This window comes from Molothrus ater, chromosome 6, assembly GCF_012460135.2.
Source record: "Molothrus ater isolate BHLD 08-10-18 breed brown headed cowbird chromosome 6, BPBGC_Mater_1.1, whole genome shotgun sequence".
NCBI lineage: Eukaryota > Metazoa > Chordata > Aves > Passeriformes > Icteridae > Molothrus > Molothrus ater.
In genome coordinates, this window is record NC_050483.2 from 39879102 (window position 1) to 39901578 (window position 22477).

Here is a 22477-nt window from a genome sequence, read left to right on the forward strand (position 1 = left end):
AATTTGGTGGTGAAAAGCCCTGCTCCAGATGCCTTGCTGTGGAGTTAGAGTGTGTTTTCTTTGGTTTGGTTTAAGTGGAGTAACCAACTCAAGTAGACTTCAGCCCAGGGACATATTTGGTAGAGCAGGCAGTGGTATGACTGCCTGGGCTGAAAATTTGTTTGTGAGCAAAGCCTACCCAGGGGGCAGGGAGTGAGCCCAGTTGTACTAGGGTGGCTTTAATGCTGATTGAGAACATCTGCCAAGGAGTTTGTTGACCTTCAGTCACTTCCAAGAAGGAAGGACGGACTTTCCCCTCTCCAGTCCTGTGTCCTGCTGTGCTTGTGCAGAGTGTAAGTAAGTGGGGTGCCATGGGGATTGGAGAAAGGTTGGGCCCTGAGGAGAAGGAAAAGCTTTTGCTGCTCAAGGCAGGAGGTGGGTCACTGTGGGTGAGACTGACAGCTCTGCATCCCTGTGTAGTTCAAGGGACTCTGCTAGACAAAAAGGCCCTGTGTTAGCAAGGTGATGGACTTTTCCTGCCCTGGCCCCCAGCTTTGTGCCCTAGGAAATACCAGCATGAAGCTACTTCCAGAAGCCCACATGTGTTTCAGCAGAAGCAGAGTTTGGGTCTGCTTGACAAAAGGGTTTCACAGCAGCCTGCCACGTCTCAGATGAAGCTTCAGGAACAGGATCGTTTGCCAGTAACTACCACCTTGTGCTGATGTTATCTAGTTTCTGCAGAATGAACTTGCTGAGTTGTCATCTGTGACTGTCAGGGGAAGTCCTGACTTCTGACACTGCAGTTCCTGCCTCTGCTTTGCCATGGCCCCAATTCCAGCAGCATCATCTGGGCCGGTTGGATTTGCTGGATACCTGCTTGTGCTGAAATGTCATGGGGTTGTCAGAAAGAACTGGGCAGCAAGGCTGTGCTGCAGGGCTGTGGGCTCCCAAATCCAATGGAGACACCAGCAGGCTAGCATGTAGTTTCTGGCTGAGGATAAAATGGCTACTGACAGCTCATCTATGCAAGGTGGTGCTGGGCACTCTGTGACTAGACAAGCAGCAAGAAGGGGTTTGCCCTAGAGCTAATGTGTGGGTATTGGCAAGTGCCTCTCAGTACGTGGGCTACTGACCTCTGTGACAGAGGCAAACTCCGTGGGTGCCAAGCAGAGGCACTGCTGCATTTTGCAGGTGTTTGCCAAGTGAGGCATCCCTTTTCTTCTGAGCAGACCTTCCTCAGAGGCAGTGACCTGTTTCACTCTCTAGCTCCAGACAGCAGGTAATGGATGAGTGGCTAAGGTAGTCAGGTGCTGGTGCATGCTGGCACTGCTGTATGAGTGGGCAGCATGATGGCACCCCATGCAGGCAGTGTAACAGGCTGGCAAAGCCATACTCACTGGTCCAAACAAACCCCTCAGCTGCAGATGCAGGGTGTTCTCCATGTCTGCAAAGTGGATGTAGGCACCTGTTCCACTGTCTGTTGAAAACCTGCAGGCTACTGGATCACGTGCACACGTTTTAAGAGCAATGCAAGCAGCCAGTGTAGCCTGTGTGACATGGAGACTCATTCAGGCAGGGCTTTGGAGCAGCACATTTCTTCATCTGACAGCAACCATCTGCTGTGGCTGCAAGGTCCCACACTGCCTGGCAGCTGAGTTTGCATGATGGGGTAGCACCAGCTCTGCATTTCTCCCAGCCATGCTCTGGAGTGTGCCTAAGTGCCAGCTGGTACCTGGGTGGTTTGGATGTGAGTGTCAAAGGGTTCAAGGCTGCGCTCCAAATTCAAGATAGAGCTACCTGGTGGGTCCCTCTCACTGAGCAGCAGTGGGGAAAGGAGGAAGGCTGCATGAGGAATAGGATGAAGAAGAGTACATCCATCCTTTATAACTGTAATGCCATGGTAGATGGGGGGAAGCTACCCTGGGCTACTCTGTGTGCTTCTGTCTTCCTTTCTATGAAGTCAGTAGACATCCAAAGATGGGTGCTGACCTAAATGAGGGCTGCAGGAAAATTTCCCTATGCAGGGACTAAAAGTCCCAGTAGTTTAGAGTGGAAACTAGTGAAATGCCGCGTGATAGAGATGTGCAGAGCAATTCCTGGCTTAGAGATAAGTCTGTTCCTCTGCTCACCCCCTCACAAGATGTTCAAAGAAATGGAAAGACAACTCATTTCACACTGGTAAACTGACACACTTCTCACAGAGCCAGCAAACTGGTTTGTGCAGGTGGACAAGATGCCCTGCTGGCCAACAGTTTCAGATGGCTTACAAAGGATCAGGTATTGAGATGAAAAACAAGGATACCCAAAACTGAAGTAAAAAACTTCAGCTTAAATAAGATAAAAGATAGCATGATTCTTGGACATCTACTTTGGGGTTCAGGTAAAGAATGGTGGCAAGGAGTTTCGGTTTTCCTCTCCCTTCTTTGAAACCAATTTTGGCGTTATTTGTCACACCAGGAGGACCAAGTCTTCAAATCAGGGCCTTGCACCATCACTGCTGGCATGGCTTAAGGTGTAGCACATCTCCCTTGTCCCACCTCCAAAGCACCATGAGGGATGAGGTGCCATGGGAGGCTGCAGGTCACCTGTGTCTGGGCACTGGGGTTGGCAGCCACATACAAAGCTGTAGGAAAAGTAGCCATGTCCCTGGAGGCTGATTACAGAACACCTCTCTTGCCAGGGTACCAAAATGCAAGAGTGGAAAGCACAGGATTGGTGATCATCTGAAACTGCTCCTTTCCCTCCCTCCCTCCCTCCTCCCTCCCTCCCTCCCTCCCTCCATCTGCTGCTCCGAGCCCCCAGAGGAAACCTGTGGGACTTTACAAGCCCTCTGAAATAGCCAGCACTAAGCAAGTCCTCCCTTGATGTTTGACCGTGGGCCTCCTTCCTTGTGTTTCTCTCAAACAGGCATTGAAGAGCCCTGGCTGGGGGCTCTGGGGGATGGACCAGGTTTGGGTCAGGGGCTCAGCCCTGCCACTGCCTCCCTCAGCAGCCTGCTCTGAGACTGTGGGTTGTCTCCCAGAGAGCTGGCAGTAGGCAAGAGCTGTGTGTGCCAGGGTGTGAAGTGCATGTACCAGTGCTCTGTCCAGGCTGATGGAGCTTATACCCATTTGTGTATTTTGGTAACTCTGCCAGCGTGGTTCTGCCATTCAGTGCTACTTGCACAGGCACCAAGTGTGCTTTCTGCACAGCTCCCCTGTCCCCTCCTGCACAGCCACTCTGCCCCACACTGCCTCCAACAATGTGCTGGGCTCCAGCACTGCCTGTACAAGCACCACGCGTGCCTGGGCACAGGCTCGCTGCATGTGAGCCCATCAGCACAGCTGCTTGTGCTGCACACCTCCTCCAGTCATGCTGCGTGAGCTGACGGATTTGGGAAGCTCTTGTTCCTACCAAATGGGGTGGAGAAAAGGGAAAACTGGTGTACACACCCCCGTAATCCAAAAGTGAAGCAGATCCCAGTGGGGTGAACGTACAGTGCTAGCATGAGTGTTGTTGACAGCCATCTCCTGCTGAGGTGGGAGTCTCAGAGTCTATCTGCAAGAACATGCCCTAAATAAGCTGTACTCAATCCTTGGGAGTCTTGAATATGTTTTGTGGTGATGGGTGGTGTTGAAGGACATTTTCCTCAGAATGGAGTCATGAAGCAGCAATGTAATACACTCGAGTCGTATATTAATTTAAGAAACACCATCCACCCCATGCCATGGATCATGGCTTCAACCAGAGCCCTGTGAACATCAAATCCTCCATCAGGCATTGTTCATCCCCTGGGAGCACAATATTTGCTGCTTGGTTGCTGCAGTTGGATTCACTGCAGCAGCAGCAGCAGCAGAGTCCCAAGGTTGAGTCCTGTGGCTGAATAGCCACGTGTGCCTCTCCTTCTCGTGCATCGCCTGGAAATGCACACACTGGGAAGCACAAAGGAAGCTGGGGCCACAGCCCCTTGCCATCACCAGTAAGTCTACCCCTGGGTGGATCAGCCCTTCTGGTTAAACGGGTCACTGCCCTTCCTCTTCGGGCCTTCCCCATCATCACTGAACGAGACTGCCAGCGAGATGAGTCAAACCGTCAGACACCATCTGTACCCTGCACACAGCACGTCCATGGATAGCTCACCTGGAGGGCTCAGCCCGGGCAGCGGAAGCACAGAAACCCTGGCTGACTGGGGAGTGTCTGGTAGCTGAACCTTTTCAGTGTCCCAGGCGCAGCTGGGTGATCTGGTTCATTTCTGGCTGATCCCAGAAGGTAGGCAAGGCCTGTGAAGACAGCAGTGAGAGGAAGTTTGGCCTTGAATGGATGTACTCTACCAGGGTTTGAGATCTGCTGGCCTGGAGACTCTTGTAAGTGTACATCTGAGTACTTGCTTATGAGCTGCTAAGTCCTTGCCAGGAACAGATTAGAGGTTGCTCAACTAAATACACAACCAGTTGATCTGTACAGGACAGGAGAAGGAGAATGTGGTTCATCCCTTCAAAATAGCCTGGGGTGAACTCTAATGATTGGTGTCTTGAGACTGAAACTCACCGATGTGCAGGAGGTCTGACCCTGCCAACCTCCTGTCAATCCCTCAGCTCTAGTCAAACTTGCTCTTCCTCTCCAGTGGGGTCAGATGGACCCATCTACCTGGAGCTTGGTGTCCATGTCTGGAAAGCTAGCACATTCAGCATTTTCTTTCTACAGTTTCCTTCTTTTAAAATATGGACAAAAAAATAAAAGCATTAGTAATGACATTCAAAAAACCCCACATAAAAGTGACAAAGCCAAATACCAAAGACCTAGAAATTGCCAGAAATGGGTTTGCCTAGGCAGCCTAGCTTCAGCTGTCTTGTGCATATGATCACTTCCTGCATTTTGCCCTGGATTGCCACCTCTTCAGCACCCAGGCTGGATCTTAGCTGGAGGGAGCAATAAGCTGGACAGCTAGGCTGCTTCCTTTCTTAGCAGGGCTGGGAAACTCCTATCAAGTTGGTGAAGCAAGGGACTGCAGAAAGAAAGGTGGTTCTCCTGGGTAGACAGCTGATGCCTCCCTGGAGAGCTTGGTCTGTGTCTACCCTGCCTTGAAGTTATTCTGTGAGTTGGTGAGCCACATGAGCAAGAGCTTTCACAGGAGCAGCCACGTCTTCCTCATTTCCCAAGCTGCTTTACAGAAGTGCTAAAGATTTGCAGATGCAGTCACAGACATCAGGATCTGGGGTTTGACTAAACTAAGTGCTGTAGAGTGCCAAAACCATCAAAAATTTAGATCCTAGTTGGTTCAAAATGTGTATCCAAAATGAATGAGTACTTATGACTTAAATCTCCTTTGTCTCTTATTTTGCGCCTGTTAAATAGGTATAACTCCATTTCTTCATCCTCACCTCTGGACCTGAAAAGGTTCCTGAGAAAACAGCTTCATTAATAACCCTGAAGCAGTCACTCAGTGCTGAAGTGCCGAGCATTAGAAAGAGTCTGTGAAGAAATGGAAAAGCAGGATGTTGGAGCATGCTGACTGCAGGACAAGATGAAGGTAACATGGCCATCCCAGGGAATAAACCCTAGTGGATCATACAGCTACAGAGCACAGCATGTTACACAGCATGAGGGCATAAATGCTGTGTGCTTTAGGGATTTAATTCTGGGATTTCCATACTTTTAAGTGCTTGACTTACAGCCCTTGTCATTTATCTGACATTCTGGGTGTAAAGTACCTGTTTTCCTGTACTTTGGCTGGTTGCACCCAGTAAGGACTGAAAGTGTTGGTGTTTGCTGTGCCAAGTGGGATGAATCTGGTGGGACTATGCTTCAGCTCTCCTGGCACAACCTCACTCTCACACTCAGCTCAGTCAAGATGAAATAGCCCTGGTGACAGAGACTGGGGAAGCTGCACACGTTGCAGACAGGACAATAGGTGCTGGCAGAGCTGGACATGGCAGAAGCACCTGGTAGAGAGCAGGGACTTTTGTTCAACACAGCCATTCTCAGCACTGACTTTTGCAAAAGTCTTCAAACTCATGAGGAATTATAAACAAGTCAGTGCAATTGTCCAAATATTGTAAGAAATTATTTGCATAAAATGCTACATTTGAAGCAGAAACAACCTCGGTGGTTTACAGGAGGCTGAAGTTGGTAACTGCTCTAGGTTGGATTTTTAAATAGCGCTCTGCACTGAATGGCCTTGCAAACGAGATGAGTGAGGCTGAGATGCTGTTTTGAATGTTGCTGTCATAAGCCTGCTGCAGGCAAGAGCTCTGGAGCAGCAGGTTTATAAGGAAACTCGAGCACTCACCTGTGCTGAGGAAGCTGGTTGCATAGGTGGGACATAGGGAGAGAGGCTTTGAAGCAAAGCTCATTGAAAAATACCCCATGTGATCTCTTGGTTCTGAAGAACCCATCCTAGCAGCACACTGTTTTTCTACACCCCCCCCCCCCTTTAAAACCCTGGGAACATAATTCATAACATAATCCATCCCACAGAGGCAGGATTCAACTTGGATTTCTTTTGAGAGAGGTTTCTTCCCAGCCACTTCATATAAAGGGACTTGAATAACTTTCCTGAATTGCCCATCCCAAGGTCTTCCTAACCTCATCTTGCTTCGAATATCAGACCTCCACCTTTCCTGCTGCAGTTGGAGCCTGTTGGTTCTTACCCTGCTTTGGCTGCACAGAAACCAGCTGGCCACCCTTTCCATTACAACATATGAAAGACTGTTCCTTCCTCACCACCCACTTCCCACCCCCAAGACTTCTCTTTTCTAGGCTAAATGGGCACAATTTCTTCACTCCTTCTCTTAGGGCAATATTTTTGTGCGTTTATCCTTTGTATTTTCTTCCAGACTACTCCACTCCTTGGCCTGGGACTCTGAAAGTGTCCTGCACAGGCAGCACAAGGCAATCATCTCCTCCTCCCTGCCCAGAACCCCAAGTCAATACCTGACCCATTTGCTGCTAGCAAAACTTCAGTTTTCAGTGCTCTGCAACCCCTGGATTTTTGCCTCCTATTCTGCTGCCCCATGGGTTATTCCCCAGATCTTCTACCTACAGCTCGCTTCACTTTACATTTGCATTTGTTCTTGCTGACGTGCATCTTGCTGCTATCAAACCATTTCTCTGCAGATCACGCTGAGCCCAGGCCCCAAGTCCCTGCAGCCACTCTGTCCTGGGAGAACAAGACTTCCTTCAGCATTGCCTGCTGTAATTTACAAGGGACAAGTACAAGGTTGGTCCTGTCCTTCGCCTAAAAACCTCTGGAACCATCCTTTCTCCATCAAGCTGCTGGTATGGCAGTAGCCTAACACTGGTGAGTTTTCCCAATGCCACTGACAGTGATTTCACAGCTCCTGTGATTAAGATAAAAGAAAACTAAATGATTCCAGAGAGGAAGTCAGGGAATGTTATTGACAGTGTAAATTTAGACACCTAAGTCATGTACAGAGATTAGGAGACTGACTCCTGAAGCTCTCCCTCATAGAGGGGGGGAGCCTGGGCAGGAAATCAGCGCCCCATGCTGTGCCTGCAGCAGGTGCCCAGGTCAGTTCCCACAAAGCTGTGAGCAGATGCTGGTGAAGCCATACTGGTGGTTTCTGCTGCTCTGGGTTGGGGGAATCACATCTCTGACCAGAGAAATGGCAGGGGGCTCTCTCTGCCTATGAGGAGAAAACATGGGTCCAGACCAGCCCAGAGAAGAATTGTGAAGGTTCTGCCCATCTTCCCACCAGGAGACACTTGTCTCTCTTACAGATGTTCATAAGTGGCAGGAATTCATTGACATCATAGCCAGTTCAAGAGAAAAGAGTGTGTTTGGACAAGGCAAGGAAAGGGATGCTCTCTTATTGCTGCTCAGAAAGACCAAGCGTCAGACCCTCTCCCATGCTGTTGCTCTCTCCTGAGATGTCTTCATCAGCTGTTCATAAAAGCCCAGCTCTGGGCAAATCAGGTTGCACTCAAAACCTTCCTCCTCCTCAAAGCACAGCCTTTGCCATAGCCACATTCTGGACAGTTTTGCACTGACTGTCCAGCTCCTGCCAGGACACTCAGCTTCCCTCTCTACCTTCTGCCAACAGCCCCACCACCTTCCCAACTGCCTCCCAGACGCTGGCCCTGCTGGGTACAAAAGGAATGAGTTCAGCTAATCTGTCAAATAATGGAACAAGGATATTTTTCTCTGAGGAAGGAGCTCCCTCCATCCAGCAGCCTGCAGAGCAGGACAGGCCAGGCAGTCTCTGAGAGCTGCTCACCAGCAGAGGAGTGTGGTTTCCTAGGGAGAGTGGGAATCCAGCAGTGTGCTTCCTGGAAAGGAGGTGCCGCACAGGGTTGCAGAGTTCAGAGGAAGTGTAGTGATGCAGTGAGCTAATGGATCCTTCAAGGGTTGTGCTGCTAGCCAGTGCCTTGGGAGGCCTGAACTCAACACCTCTCACCTCACTGATCCCTTTGGCTACTCCATTTCTGGAGCCAGCTGCACCAGAAGAGCCCTGCGTGCTACAGGGGGGCTGCACTTCCAGGAAATTGGGTCCCTCAGTGTGGGTCATGCCAAGCAAACCCTTGCAGCCGTGTTAAAAAGTGGTGGATCCTAGCATATCCATACAGCACATCAGGAGGAAAAATACACTCAGTGCTGTGAAATGTTCAGATAAAAGGGCTAAGAGTAGAACACCAGTGGCACAGGATGTTTCTAAAAAGGGAAATGGGTCAAATGGAGTAGTTTTGCTATTGGAGCTAAATCAGGAGATTTCCCTGAGCCACCCAGCCTGCAGCAGTTCTTGGTTTTGGCCATATTTGCTCCTCTGTTAGCTCCATGAGTGGCAAGAATGGGAAGAAATGCTGGCAGTGCCCATGCAAGTCTGCACTGTCTTCCAAGCTCATGCTTCTCTGCAAGTGTGTTTTCTGTGCTGCAATATAGAAATTATTTCCAATACTCTTTCCCAAATGATGACTGCATCTCAAGTGCCCTTACCTATGTCCTGCTGCTGAGACTTGCCAGCTATTCCTGCCTGAGGCAGGAGAAACTCAACCAAAAGACCCACAGACAACAAAAAACAGTAAGTTGGGAACTGGGAATTGCTGTTTTCCATGGGAGTGAGTTACTGTACATGGGTTCATGCCTGCTTCTAGGTCTGCTCCTTATTGCACATGCAAGAGAACTTAATGCTGCACATGCAGCTCTGAAGTCGTGTGCTTCTGTCTGTGGATGGAGAGCCTGTTGGCACGTTGCTCACCCTGCTGGATCTGGTGACATGAGCGGATCAGAAAGCGAATGGTCCCTGCTTTGGCACTTCCTACTCCTGCATTGTCACCTCTAGAGCCACTAGCACGAAGTACTCTGAGGGTACCCCTGAAGCACTGCTGTCCTGGGAGCTGATTGCACATCTTTAGTCTTCTGAGACTCATAGTAAGGGTAGAAGTAGTCCCAGGGAACACAGACTGGGGGACAAAGAAGGGGATCCAAAGCAGCTTCTCCTTGCTCCTGTCTGCATGGGCTGATCCATAGATTTCCAGCACTTTGTCTGCCAGGGCTGCTATTCCCTTATGGCCAGTGGTGACATACTAATGAATGTTTTAAAGTGCTAAATAGCTTTGCTTTACAGAAAATACTAGTCCTACTCAACCCAGTCCAAATGTTCTATGATCCTGAGCCTTTCTTCTTAACTGGGACTGGTGCTACATCGTGCCCACATGAGCCACCTGCACGAGCAGTGTTGATGTGGCAGCTGCCGAGGGTGCCCGTCCCCTCCCCGGGACCCGCGTCAGTGCTGTCGGGGGTGGCAGGAGGGGGTGGGCGGCTTGTGGGGACATGTGTGCCTGCTTGGGAATTTCCTCAGCTGTGCTGGGGCACTGAGGTTGCCTGGAGCTGGACTGACCTCCTGCCTGCGTAGGGTTAGTATGGGACACAGTAGCCCTGGAATTTCTGGGGCTCCCAGTGTCACCTCCTCCGCACAGCCCTCCTCTGAGGGTCCAAGTTTCACAGCCAGAGCTGGGGCTTTTCTTCCTTTCCATCTCTGCTGTTTGTCTCAGAGAAAACCCATCGTGCTGTTTTTCAACTGCCTGAAGGTGTTTTTCGGGGGTTTTTCAGGCTATTTTGAAGTTCGTTTTTCCCAGATGTGCTTTTTTTTCTTCTTCTTTTTTTTTTTTCTTAATTGGTTTAAAAAAAAAATTTCTTCTTCTGTAACTTTACTTCTTTGCCTTAAAGTTTCCGGCCACGTGACTTTCAGCTTACATCCCTGAGGTTCTGTGAAACCACAGGAGACCTAAAGACCGAAAGGGAGGTGCAGAGGCTGTGAGAGGAGAGGCAGCGAAAGTGTCGGAGTGCTGGGCAGGAGGACAGAGAGCTTCTGGGACTGGGGAGAGTAGGAAGCCAAGGGCCACATCAGAGGTGACACAGGAGGACAGAGAGGCAGAGAAGCAAGACAGAGAGCAAGCACACCAAGAGCATAAAGGAAGCTGAAGAGACCCTGGGAGCCAGAAGCTGCAGCTATGCCCCACAGCTCTGACAGCAGTGATTCCAGCAGCTTCAGCCAGTCTCCCCCTCCCAGCAAGCAGGTAAAGCAGGGGCCCTTCCCCAGCTCTGCCCAGCTACTTCAGGGTGGGCCACGGGTGGGCAGGAAGTAGGGTGGCAGCCACTGTCTGTGTTTTCACCGTGCAATGTGGCAGAGCTTTCTAAGAATGGCTGTAGGGAGAGAGATGCAGGGCTCAGCCAGGGGTCCTGGCAGAACTCCAGCCACTGAGCTGGGTATGGGCAGAGAGAGATGACCTGGTTCCCTGGGGCTACACCAGGGACAGCTGGGGGCCCAGGACCCCCTGGCATGGTGGATCCTGTGATACATGCCAGACAGGCAGGAAGTTTTAGTGTGATTTGGTGCTCTGGTGAGCAGCCTGAGCAGGCACCTCCTGGCTGTGGAGCAGGGCAGCTCAGGGGCAACCTGCCTGCTTGCTGCTTCTCTGGACAGCACTTGGGACCCAGAAAAGCCTTGCTACTTTGGATCTACTTTCTTTACTGTTCAGCCTCAGCAGTTTTTCATGTCAGTGATGCTTCACAGAGGGATTTTGTTTTGTTGCATGGCATACCTTAATGGTAGGTCTTTTGCTGGCAGATACAGACACGAGTCTGAGGTATTCTCACTGCCTTTTCTGGCTAACCTTTATTTTATCAGTCATTTGCCATTTCTCTAGGGCTGGCAACAAGAGCAAGTGCCTGAGACTTTGCTCAGAAATATTGGGGTTCATCAAAGCAGATGATTTTTGGCTTCCAAACAAGGATGGGAATTCATCCTGGCTTGCATCCTAGTAAAGACAGGGATAAAGCACAAGGATCTCTAAAGGATAGGGACTGCACTTGATGCAGGATATGGGAGGTGCTATATCTGAGACGTTTTCAGGGTATTGAAGGCAAGGATAAAACGGTTAAGTTCAAAGAAAAATATCTTGGGTTTGGGGGAGGGGGGAGAGGATGTGGACAGATAAATGGGCTGGGAAGATAACTTTTGTGGCTGAGTTTTGTAGTCTTGTGGAGAAGTGGTGGTGTGAATGTTAAAGAGTCCACAAGAGGGGCAGTGCAATATGAAAATAGAAGATGAAAGTCTGTGTGACAGTTTCAACTGTCAGAAGGCAGCATTAGGACCAGATCTCAGCAGAGAATGGCTGGTGCATGAAGCCTGGAGACCTCTGTCCTCCCCTGCCTAAGGGGCTTGGGAGTGTTGCAGTCAGCACTGCAGGCATTGCTAACAGGGGACTCCAGAAAAGAGTAAGGACAGAGATAAGAGAGGTGGAGCAAATAAGATCTGTGTTAAAAACAAAAGCTCTGAGTCTGTCCAGTTAAACAAAGCAGGGGCCATATTGTGTTGTGAGGGTCTGCAACAAATAAAGCCTGAGACAGAAGGGTGATGGAGAAGGGAGGGACCAACAGGGGTGAAAAGAGGAAAACACAGGCTGAATATCTGGGAAAATGGTATAGCCAAGGAGCTGGAATGTCTGCAGTGTCATTGCCCTGCAGAGAGACAGGAAAGGAAATGGTTTTCTGTAGAAAAATTCAAATTGTCTTTTTTCCAGAGGGAGGTCCTTTCTCTGGTCCATCAAACTATATCCCAGGCCAGTGTGTTGGTCAAGAAAGAGTGGTCATTTCCCAGCTGTGCTGGGATCCCCAAGGATGTCAGATGTGCCCCTCCTGGCAACAGGGGTACTAAAGGCATCACATCCCTGGCCCACAGCTTTGTACTGTTGTAGAGGGTGTGTCCTGTGCTTCAATGATGTTATCTGCTGTGTCCCTCTCCCAACTACTGCCCTGCAGGAGGAGGGTAAGGGAGAGAATACCCAGTCATTTCCATGCCTTGTTTCCCTAGGACTCTTCTGATGACATGAGGAAAGTCCAAAGGAGGGAAAAGAATCGCATTGCTGCCCAGAAGAGCCGCCTGAGGCAGACCCAGAAAGCAGACACACTGCACTTGGTGAGCACTCCCACCCTTTCTCCTCCCTGGTGCTTAGGACTCATAGGAGACACCTGTGCTTTTCCCCTGGGACTCGGAGCAGAGATGCTCAGTGGAGTCAGGACAGGAGAAGTGAGGCCAGGGCAGGATGTAGGAGTCAGTGCTTGCAGTGAGAGCACACAGCCCAGGATGACTGCCACTGAAGCGTTTAGTTTTGCAACTAGTTTTGAATCCATCTTTATCTCTCAGTCTTTCATTAGTAATTTCCTTTCCCAACCTCTTCTTACTGAGCTCTTTGAAAGCATAGTCTCACCTGGCTTAGCTCTCCCCAGGTTTGAGATTCATGCCACCACTTATGCAGAGGTGCAACAGCATACAAAGATACTTTTCTGTGCCACTGTGGGCACCCCTAACAACTCTTCTCAGTGTGAGGGATTAGATATCTGCCTTTCAGGAGGGATGGTCACTTCTGGCTGTGTGTGTTTGGGCAGGTGTATGGGGTCAGTGCTCAAGTATAAGGGCTGGGATGCTCTGCATTTTGCACATGGATAAATGTGTCCCATGTATTTTGGGCCACTCATGGAAAGGGTGAAGAACATGCAGCTTGCAGGGGTAGAAACCATCTTTATCCCTGTGCTGGGCCTGGCTGTCTTTTGAAAAGTGGTAGCTGAGCTCATGTTCGAAAAAACATCCTTTGATTTAGCAGTCTCCATGTTCCCATAATTGGAAATAATTATTGAGAATCCATTTCTGAACCTTCCTCCTTACATAGTGCCCTTAGTCCACGGTTGGAGCTAGGTTTAAGGGAGAGATTTCACTCTTTTCTCAGTAGCTGATGAGCCTTCTCGAGCTGACATGGTTCTAGGCTGATTGCATTACATCAGCCTGCAGCAGTGGCTCTGGGCAGCTGTGTCTGAGAGAGGTGAGAAAATACCCTTTCCTTGGGGTCAGTGCTCTCTCTACAGTAATCCTAGAGGTAGGTATGGACTCTGAGCTTCCTTCAGGAAAATCCTGCCTAGCTGTGCACCAAGCAGGATTGGGCTGCTTTTCTTAGAGCACTTGCTTATGAGATTACTGTTGCTCAGCTACCACTGATAGCACACAGTCCCTGCCTTCCCATTGGGATGGGGCAGTGGGGCTAAGTCCATTTTAGATCCCAACAGGCAGATGAAAAATGCAGGGAGGCAAGTAGATGATGGATGGTAAATTTCTGCTAGGTTCTTTTCAGTTCCAGTGGACAGTGACCCCCTGTTGCTCCTGGGTTCATTCCCTGAGCACCCTTTGCCTTTGGATGTTTCTGCATCAGGGACTTTGTTTCTCTGATGTGGTTTTTCACAGAAAAGCATGGCTCCTTTTGAGCTATGGTGGTATGAAAGGAGCCACCAGCTCCATCTGCCCCAGGGTTTTCTAGCTTGTGTTTTGAGGGGAATGAGTCATAGGAAAGCTGGGACTCCTGGCCCCTGGGTGATTCCCATCAGTTCCTGAGTTCAACAACAGTCATGATTTCCAAACCAGATGGTCTCCCCTGAGAGATGCTGTTTGCTGTGTGAGTTCCTGCTGTGGGAGCAGCTGTAATTGCTGGGTGCATTTCAACCTGTGCACAGAGTGGGCACCATCTGGAATCAGCATGGCAGCAGAGGGGCAAGCAGAAAGTTTGCTTTGCAAAGGTGGTGGTGCAGCTTTCAAGAGCCTCCAAGTGCTGGGTCTTGCTTTAGCACTCTCAACTGAGTTTCCAATCCTCTGCTCCTGCCCAGGCTGCTGGCTTCATGGTCTGTTGATGCCTGCAATGCTTCAGCCTGGAGCTGGCTGCACTTCAGCAGAAGCAGAGGTATCAAAGGCTTTGATGCTCTCAGTATTGTTGAGACAAGGCTGAGCATCATTATTAACCCCTTTGTTGTTATTCTCATTCATACCAGTATTAATTCAGTTCTTCTGAGGCCTTAGTTTCTCTTTTCTTCTGACTCAAACGTCTCCTCTTCCTCCCCAAAGGCCGCTGCTTTCCTTGAGGCTAGCAGGAAGCAGTGAGTCTCTTCTTTCCAGGGCCATGACAGGTTTCCTGTGGCAGGTGGTTTTCTGGTTAAAGACGGCAGTTATTCAACGTGCTCTCCCCGGGGGCTGGGCTGCCCGGGAAGTGCCCGGAGATGTGTGTGTGCATGAGCGGGAGCGAGAAAGCCTGGGCGGGAGCAAGCCACAGGCACTTCTCGTAAGCCGGGCCCGGGGAGCGTGGCTGGGGCTGCCGGCATCGCACCCACACCCGGCCTGGCCAGCTGGGGGAGGAGGGTTTGCCCAGGCGTGGCTCTGTGATGAATTTACCAGAAATATATCGTTCTGGAAATTCTGTGGGGCAGAGAGGCGAAGGACCACAACTCTCATGTCCCTAGCTCATCCCTGTGGGTCCGCATACTGAGGAAGCCCCTGTGGTTTTGTCTCCTCAGGAGAGTGAAGACTTAGAGAGACAGAATGCTGCCCTGCGCCGGGAGATCAAGCAGCTGACGGAGGAAATGAAGCACTTCACCTCGATGCTGAGCTCCCATGAACCGTTCTGCTCCATCCTGACATCCCCTCCACCACCTCCAGAAGTGCTTTATGCCACACACTCTTTTCACCAGCCCCACATCAGCTCCCCACGCTTCCAGCACTGAGCCAGCCAGGAGGACAGCAGCCTGCCAGCTCCACTGATGGCAAGAAGTAACTTTGTGGGGCTTGCTTTCCCATCCAAGGGAAGGAATTGGACAGACAGACCTTCCTTCTTAAAGTATGTATTCTGAGTGATTTGCCTAAGACTTGCTCCCTGTGCAGAAATGGCAGAGCCACCATGAGGCATGTTTGGACAGTTTCCAGCTTGGATTCTGGGAGGAAGAGGCAGTCACAAAAGGGCACCATCCCCCTTCTCTGCTCCTTGTCTGGGGAGACTCACAGGAGTGTGCAGCTCTGGCAGCCTCCATAAGAGCAGCTGGCTGTGTCACGCAACAGCCAGACCTCCAGGAAGAGGAAAGGGAGCAGGGGTGGAGGGGAAGGTTGGGGGCCACAGAGTGTCAGGGCAAAACTGGTTTATTTTTGTAAAATAAAGATTGAAAATGCTTAACTCTTTGTTTCTAAAATAAGATTTGAGTTACTCCTAAGGCCTGGTGTGATACAGTGAAAACACAGGCAGCAGGATGGGATAACTTGGGGCCCAGAAAGCAGCCCTGTATGCACAGGAGTCTAACCCAGCGCCAGCAATCAGAGCCCCACTTTTAGAAGGGGGGCCCATGCACATAGGCTGGGCAGGCTGAGGAGCAATGGTTTGTGGGGTGATGAGGTCCCTGGGGAGGATGGGTCCCTCTTTGCTGCAGGGCTCAACCTGGCTAAAGAGTGTGCCATGCCATGTAGTACCACAGGTCTCTTCCCTGCTGACCCTCTCAGCTCCCTGCTGCTGGTGGCTATGCCTCCACATGCTCCCTTGCATGAGTTGAGGTGCACTGCCATGCCATGTCAGCTTTCAGGTCTTGGTGGGCTGGTGGAGCCTTCAGTTAGGCCAGCAGCACAGCTGGGAAGAAGCATCATGGTATGAAGGGAGCTGGTGGTGTTTTTCTGGAGTGCATAGGAGAACACAGGACCTAGCAGGACTCTTGCTCCAAGGTACTCTGCTAAGGAATGTAGCTGCAGCCTACATTCTTTCCCCTTGCCCATCAGTTACAGCTCCACAAAAGGCTGCTGCACTATCTCATGCATTGAAACAGATGAAACCTGAAAGGTCACAGAGGAGTAGATTAGTACTCCTGAGTGTGATTTATTGGAAACACAAGCCAGTCCATACAGGCAGTCTCTGCACCTTAGCCCACACCAGCCAGCAGCTCACTTATCAGCCCCACTCTGTACACAAGGCTGAAGCCCACCTACCAGTGGTTCTGTTGCTAACAGTGGCTCAGGACTGCTGCCATCTTCAAGGAGCACCAGCTGCAATCTTTTCAGCATAGAGTACCACGAGTAGTGCTGCTTAGGAAGGCTTTTAAATGAGGGAAATAGACCAAATTTGTAGATATTCTTCTTGCAGGCACAGAGAAGCAGCCTATTTCCAGACAGGTTTTGGCCCATCATCATAGCCCTCAAGAAGTGAAGTCTGTAATGTGCCATGCTGTGCATATTTTCTCTCTCTGGTTTGCAATAGCAAGATGATAACCAAATACTGTCTTGTCTCAGCAAGCTGTCCTCAGCATAGGTGCAGGTAGCACTGTGCTTTCTCCTGCCATGATCTGCTCAGAGGTTTGTGAGCTTCCTACCTCCAGTGTCTGTGCCAGCATGGGAGGCACTGTGGTCAGAGATGCCTGGTGCCAGCACACTGGCCTGGGTGCCACCACCTACAAAAGCAGTGCAGAGGCAATGGGTGATTGCACTGGCCTGTCTGTGTAGCTCTGGGATGAGGGATGAGCACATTCAGGGAAGGACATAGGGAATGATGGTGGTTATTCCAGCCAGGTAGCTAGGTTTCTGCATATATGACATGCAGAATACATCTACAGGAACAATTTCATTGTGTCTTACACCACCCCTCTCTGCTAGATCTCACACCAATAGGCTTCACTCTAACCATCAGTTCAACAAACACCTCCTGATTCCTTGCACAGCCTATGCTTTGAGCCAGTCAGGCTACACAGGCTCTGCCCAAGGTGCTTTTCTCTGGAATTTGTCCTTTTAAGCCTGAGAGAGACAACTGACTCCAGCTCTAGATGAGCTTGTCTTTATAGGCTCTGCTTCTGCTCCTTGAGCTTCTGGTGGATTTTCTCCCAGATTTTTCACTTTCACTTTTGCTGTTCCTTAGGGTTCTGATGCTCCCATGCTTCCTGCTTTACAGTCAGAGAAAAAAGCTACTGCTACCTTGATTGGGTTTGCTGTGGAGGTCACTGCAGGCTCATGCTCTTCACTGGAGGATGCAAGAGAGTCCCATTGAAGCTTGCAGAGTTGCATACATGAGAGATCCCCATCCTTGCTGTGACCTTTGTATTTTCTCCTGGCTATAAAATGCTAAGCTTTGTTTTAGCTGCAGATGGAGAAGGTCCTACTGTGAGGTATATGTGACCTATGCCCACATAGATACAGAGCCAATATTTCTGCTGCAAAGCTGCTGAGGTCTAGATCCTTCAGGCTGGGTGGGGTTTCTGTGTAATGCCCGCAGAGTTGCTAGACCCAGTCACTGGTAATGTCTCAGACATATTACTGCAACTCAGAACGAAAATAAACAGCCAGTGGTGACACCAGGAGACGAGTTTGCAACAACATCCTCTCCAAAACCTAAACAATACTCTTGGCATCATCAGTCAATGTGTCCTCCCTCTGCACGGCTGACTGTGAGCTGGAAGGCCTCCTACCTGTGTTGTGCTCAGCCATTCTGGCCAAACCAAGCCATTCTGGTGTTTGCTGGTCCTAGGAGACACATCTTCCAATCTGACCTGGCTTTGCCCTAGTTTTTCCCACAAAAACCTGATCACAGAACATGATCTGCATGGTTCAAGCCAGTTTTAACCTCTGTTTTTTTCTATAATTGTGAGGTCTCTGGGGGGCAAGTCTCTCAATTAGAAAGAATGGTTATCCTGGGAGAATACCCTTATCAGCCAAGCAGTAGGGGACAACATATCCATTCTGCCCTTTTAAACAGTGTAGGGAAAAAAAAATATCTTTTCCTAAAGCTATTTCCAGAGCTGTACGAACTGCTTGCTCCAGCTGTGTGAGGCGATTCCTTCACTTCCATACTGGTGCTGTCTCTTGCTTCTCCTTCCCGGGCTCCCGGCCCCTCCTCAAGGCTCCTCACACTTTTCATTTAATTCATCTCCTTTTCATTCCTGAGTAGCGACGTGCCTCTCCTCTGGTGTGGCCCTCACTGCTGTCCGCAAATGAACTGCAAACGATCCTAAACGAGGAGCAAGGTGCAGGGAGGTGGCCAGGGCAATCATTGCCGATTGCTTTCGATTGTCTGCTTCTTCCAGCAACGCAATTCCTGTAATTTTCATTTCCTTGGCATCTGGCATTTCTCAAGTGTTGTGTGCGTTATCTGGCCATGCCCAGCCTTCAGGGGCACGGAGTTGCTGGCTGCTCCAAGGGAAGGGGATGCTTCTGGGCACACAGCTGGATAAACCGGGTGATGTCCGGGCCTGTGGAAGCCTGTCCCTGCCCCAGCAGAATGTCAGCGCCTTTCTGCTGTGCTACAGAGCTCCTCACTGGAAACCTCTCTCAAAGCAGTACATAAACGAGGGCTCACAGGAGGCTTAGAGACTTCCCCAGCCGGGGAAGGGCGGACAGGAGAGACAGCTCTGCCCTGCAAGCGCAGCCTGCGAACACCGCGTGTGTGCTGGCCTCTGCTGGGCGAAGCTGAGCGCTCCCAGCCCGCTCCTGCGCTCCTCTCGGCACAGCCGCTTCGGCAAGGGACCGATGGGCAGCTCTCTTGCCCATTTCGCTGTGGCTCCAAAGTAGTTATGCACTTGTTTCACAAACCCCGTCCCAGAATTCACTTCTGTTAGAGCTGCCAGCCTGCATCAGCAAGAGGATAACCTCCTGCATGCTGAACCAAAGCAGCAGCCCACAGAAGGGACCCTCTCTCTGCTTCCTGCGATGATCATAGTGTACAAAGCAGCACTAGTCATACAAAAATGCTGCCTGGATGCTAATACTTCAGCACACAGAGATCCAAGAAGATCAGGAATCACTGCTAAGAGACAAAGTATTTTTATAAATCACAAGATGTCAAGAAGATAAAAACCAAGGCAGGTCATGAAATTGCAAGAGTTTCTCTGAGTGAATAACCCTGTGCTCACTTTGTCTGTGTTCTGCTGTTTTTGCCACCTTATTGATTATTGATCTGGAGGAGATTTGAGCAGTGAGGCAGAGTTATATGTATCCATGAAGTTTTTTTAGGTTACTCAAAAACCCTACCCAACTAAATATTAGGCAGTACATATTCATTGCCTGCCAGGGCAGGGTTACAATCAGTGTGTTAAGGTTAGAATATGAGACTATAATTTTTCAGCAGACATCAGCTCCTGAGAGTTCTCCTGCCTCAGAAACATCCACACAGTGACAACACACCTTCCCCCCAACTCTTGTACCACTTCTGTGCTTTTTGCTAAGACACAAGCAACTTTTCTCCCCTCACAACAGTGGTGGTTTGGTGCTGTGGTCCTCAGAACTTTTCCCAGGTTTGGTTTTATTGCTGCAGTGTGAGTGGGAGGAAGATGAGGGACATGCCTGAGTTCAGCAGTGAGGCTACGCACATTTCCAGCACTCTTTTGTTATTAATTAATGTCAGCTGCAAGCAATAGAAGATTAAAATCTTTTTCTCATGTCATTTTTCATGCCATGAACTAGTATGACCCACTGAGATGGAGGCTGGAGGATGCTGAGTAAGAAGGGCTTATATACTTCAAGCTTTGACATTTGGGGTTAATCTGTGACCCTGATCTGGACTGGGTGTAGAAATCTAGACTACGGCTGAGTTTTTCGGCAAACTCAATCTTTTTTCACGTCTTTTATTCTGACCTGAACAAAGAGAATCGTATCTCATGTGCATGCCTGGTGCACAGTAGAGGAATGAGGTGTGTTTGCTCCAATAACAGAGCTCATGCACAGCTTTCCTCACAGCTGTCTATATCTCCACAGCTTTTCACAAGCAAAGGTTGAGAGCTGGGCTTAGATACTCAAGCAGCACAGCAGGCTAACCACAGCTACACGGTTTTTAGATTAGAGCCAGTTCTCATCCGGCCTGATCAGAGGATGGGGCAGAGCAGGTTGGTATGCTTGCAGAAGGCCATGCAGAGGTAGCACAAGCACCCTGTGCCCAGAGGGGGTGTGCACTAACCAGAAAAAGGCACCTTTGAGGCGCCTTGAGCCCAAGTGCTCTTCCATCCTGTGCACTCCTTCTACATCTTGTTCTTGCTGCAATGAGGCAGCTGTGAATATTAGCACTTCAGCCATGCCCTCCCATCTACTCTTTACAGTTCAGACTTACACGATTCACCCACACAAACATCACATCTGAACTGGACAGGGTTAAATTAAAGCCATTGCTCTGTTAAAGCCAGGCTTTGAATAGGGAGATTGGATTTGCAAAGAAGTGATAAATTCAAGCTGCTCTTGGGCAAGCCCTTGCAGCCCAGGCTGGAGGGTGTCAAACTGGAAAAAAATCCTGCCCCTGGCAAGGCCACACAAACCACCATAACTCTTTGTGGCCCTGTAAAATAGACACAAATGATGCATCCTCGCCAAAGCTCCCAGAGAGTGAGAGCTACACATGAAATATGCTGAAGGGGAGCAAAACATTATTTCCTTCCCCTGAGTTGTACTTTTGAAAGGCTTAAAGCTTTGGACAGTACAGGTTTGGTGCTCAAAGTTAGCCCCTGCACAACTTTGGTTGTTCTGAGGTCTGCAGTCTTCTTCAGATGAGATTTTAGACTGTGCAACTAAGCCATTGTGTTTTGTGTAGAGGAAGGTAATTTTTGCAAAATCTTGAGTGCTGCAGAGGTTGTCTGCTGCACTGTTATGAATGGAGTTGTCCATGACTGTTCATGTACCCAGATTTTCATACTGAAAATGTAACAGGAAAGATTCTTAAGGGTTTAGGGTATCAAAATAACTGTGTATCTAAACTACAGTAATAAACGAATCCATTGCCTTTAGTAATAAACTAATCCACTGCCTTTATAAGATGTATTCTGGGTGGCTCTTGGGATGCAGAAAGCTCTGGATGCCAGCAGAGGGCTTGCAGGGTTCTCTGCTCCATCGGGGAACACCACTGGCTTTGTCCAGAGCAGCAGCCCTGCCAGCCCATGCTTCACCGTGTGTCTCCAGCTGAGCACTGCATCCAGGTGTGACCCCCAAATGAGGGCTCTGCCAGCTACTCGAGTCTTGTCATTTGGTCTTATGCTACAACTACCTAACCTCCAAAGAACTTCACTAAAGCAGTTTAGGTGCTGAACCCAAAAGAAAACCTTCTCTCTCCACTAACAAAGATCTTGTATTCTTTCCTGCAATGTCTGTTGTGAAAAGTTGTGTGTGATATCTGCTGACAGTTCTTCTAGACCTAAATGCTATCAGTCAAAATGTGATAGGGACACCTAAGAGGTAAGCTAGTTAGGCTGTGTAAGTGCAATGATGAAATTTAGAGGCACAAATGACAAGGCCGACAGTTTGAAAGCAAGGGACATCCTGTGATCCTTTCAGGTTAGATAGCTCCCATTTAAAGGGAACCTAAAGAACTGCATGGATGTAAGATTTGGCAGATCCTTGAATACTTGCTTTTCCTTAGCAGTTTTCTTCTTTTGTTCACCTACTCCTTGAATCTCTGAACCAATGTGGAGAGAAAAGACACCAAGGAATTATACTTTCCAGAATAATTTTCTACAATACCTTTGCACACCCTCCAAGCTAATTTTCCTCATCCATTCATATCACCTTGCTTGTTATTGAGGCCTGTTGCCATCTGGATTATCATTGCTGTCACCATTCCTAGCATTTGTATTTATTGGGTGGACTTTGAGAATAGTAAGCTTGTTGCAAGGCTTTACATAACATAAAGGAACTAATTTAGTATGCACTAATTGGTCATAAAGGCAGCATATATTCCAAGACTGTCAGTGTTGGATTTCTTGAGATCAGTAGGGAAGATTACAGAGGTTAGGTTCTACCTGATGGCCTGTATTCTAACACTTAATTTAAGTCCTGCTTCTTCCTCTGATTTAGTGCATTCCAATCTTCACAGATACTTTTGGCTCTAGGATCCTATAAGCTTTTTAGCACTTCTGTTAATCTCCATGTAAAGGAGATTTCCCTCTAGCTTTAAAATCCACTTCAAGGGGTTGTCCTGAAATATAAATAATTTTTCATGGCTAAGAAATTTTTATATAAATGTGCTGTGATGAGGGAAATCCAAAAGCAGCTGCTCTGTTGCTTCAAGAAGGGAAAGAGGCATGTGAGTAGAAACAGATGCAGCAATAGAGGAGGAAATGCAAAGCACAGGGGTTTTATTTTAGTATTTTATAATTAGAAATTGGCAAATTATATAAAGGGGTGATTGAGTAGTTCACAGAGTTAGTAACAAAACAGCCCTGAAATCCAAGGACAGGAGTTCAAGGAAG

At 49.1% G+C, this 22477-nt stretch overlaps 1 protein-coding gene across 5 annotated transcripts; it reads left to right on the forward strand.

Annotated features, from left to right (window-relative positions):
- The first annotated feature begins 2724 nt into the window (after window positions 1-2724).
- BATF (basic leucine zipper ATF-like transcription factor) lies at window positions 2725-15459 on the forward strand. 5 transcript variants are annotated; one of them, XM_036384874.2, is made up of 6 exons: window positions 2725-5488; window positions 7075-7258; window positions 8903-8996; window positions 10145-10494; window positions 12291-12395; window positions 14810-15459. In XM_036384874.2, exons 4-6 carry the CDS (start codon window positions 10429-10431, stop codon window positions 15014-15016), a joined length of 378 nt encoding a protein of 125 aa, XP_036240767.1. In that variant the 5' UTR covers window positions 2725-5488; window positions 7075-7258; window positions 8903-8996; window positions 10145-10428; the 3' UTR covers window positions 15017-15459. The 5 variants fall into 5 exon arrangements, with proteins under 5 accessions (XP_036240767.1, XP_036240766.1, XP_036240768.1 ...); XM_036384873.2 differs by having other exon boundaries at window positions 7075-8996; XM_036384875.2 differs by lacking the exon at window positions 8903-8996.
- Window positions 15460-22477: the final 7018 nt, after the last annotated feature.

Excerpts from the sequence above, each read along its gene's own strand:
- BATF (XM_036384873.2), top strand. The coding sequence starts at position 10,429 with ATGCCCCACAGCTCTGACAGCAGTGATTCCAGCAGCTTCAGCCAGTCT. Across the intron at positions 10,495-12,290 it reads CTCCCCCTCCCAGCAAGCAG|GACTCTTCTGATGACATGAG; the intron begins GTAAAGCAGGGG and ends TTGTTTCCCTAG. Across the intron at positions 12,396-14,809 it reads AAGCAGACACACTGCACTTG|GAGAGTGAAGACTTAGAGAG; the intron begins GTGAGCACTCCC and ends TTGTCTCCTCAG.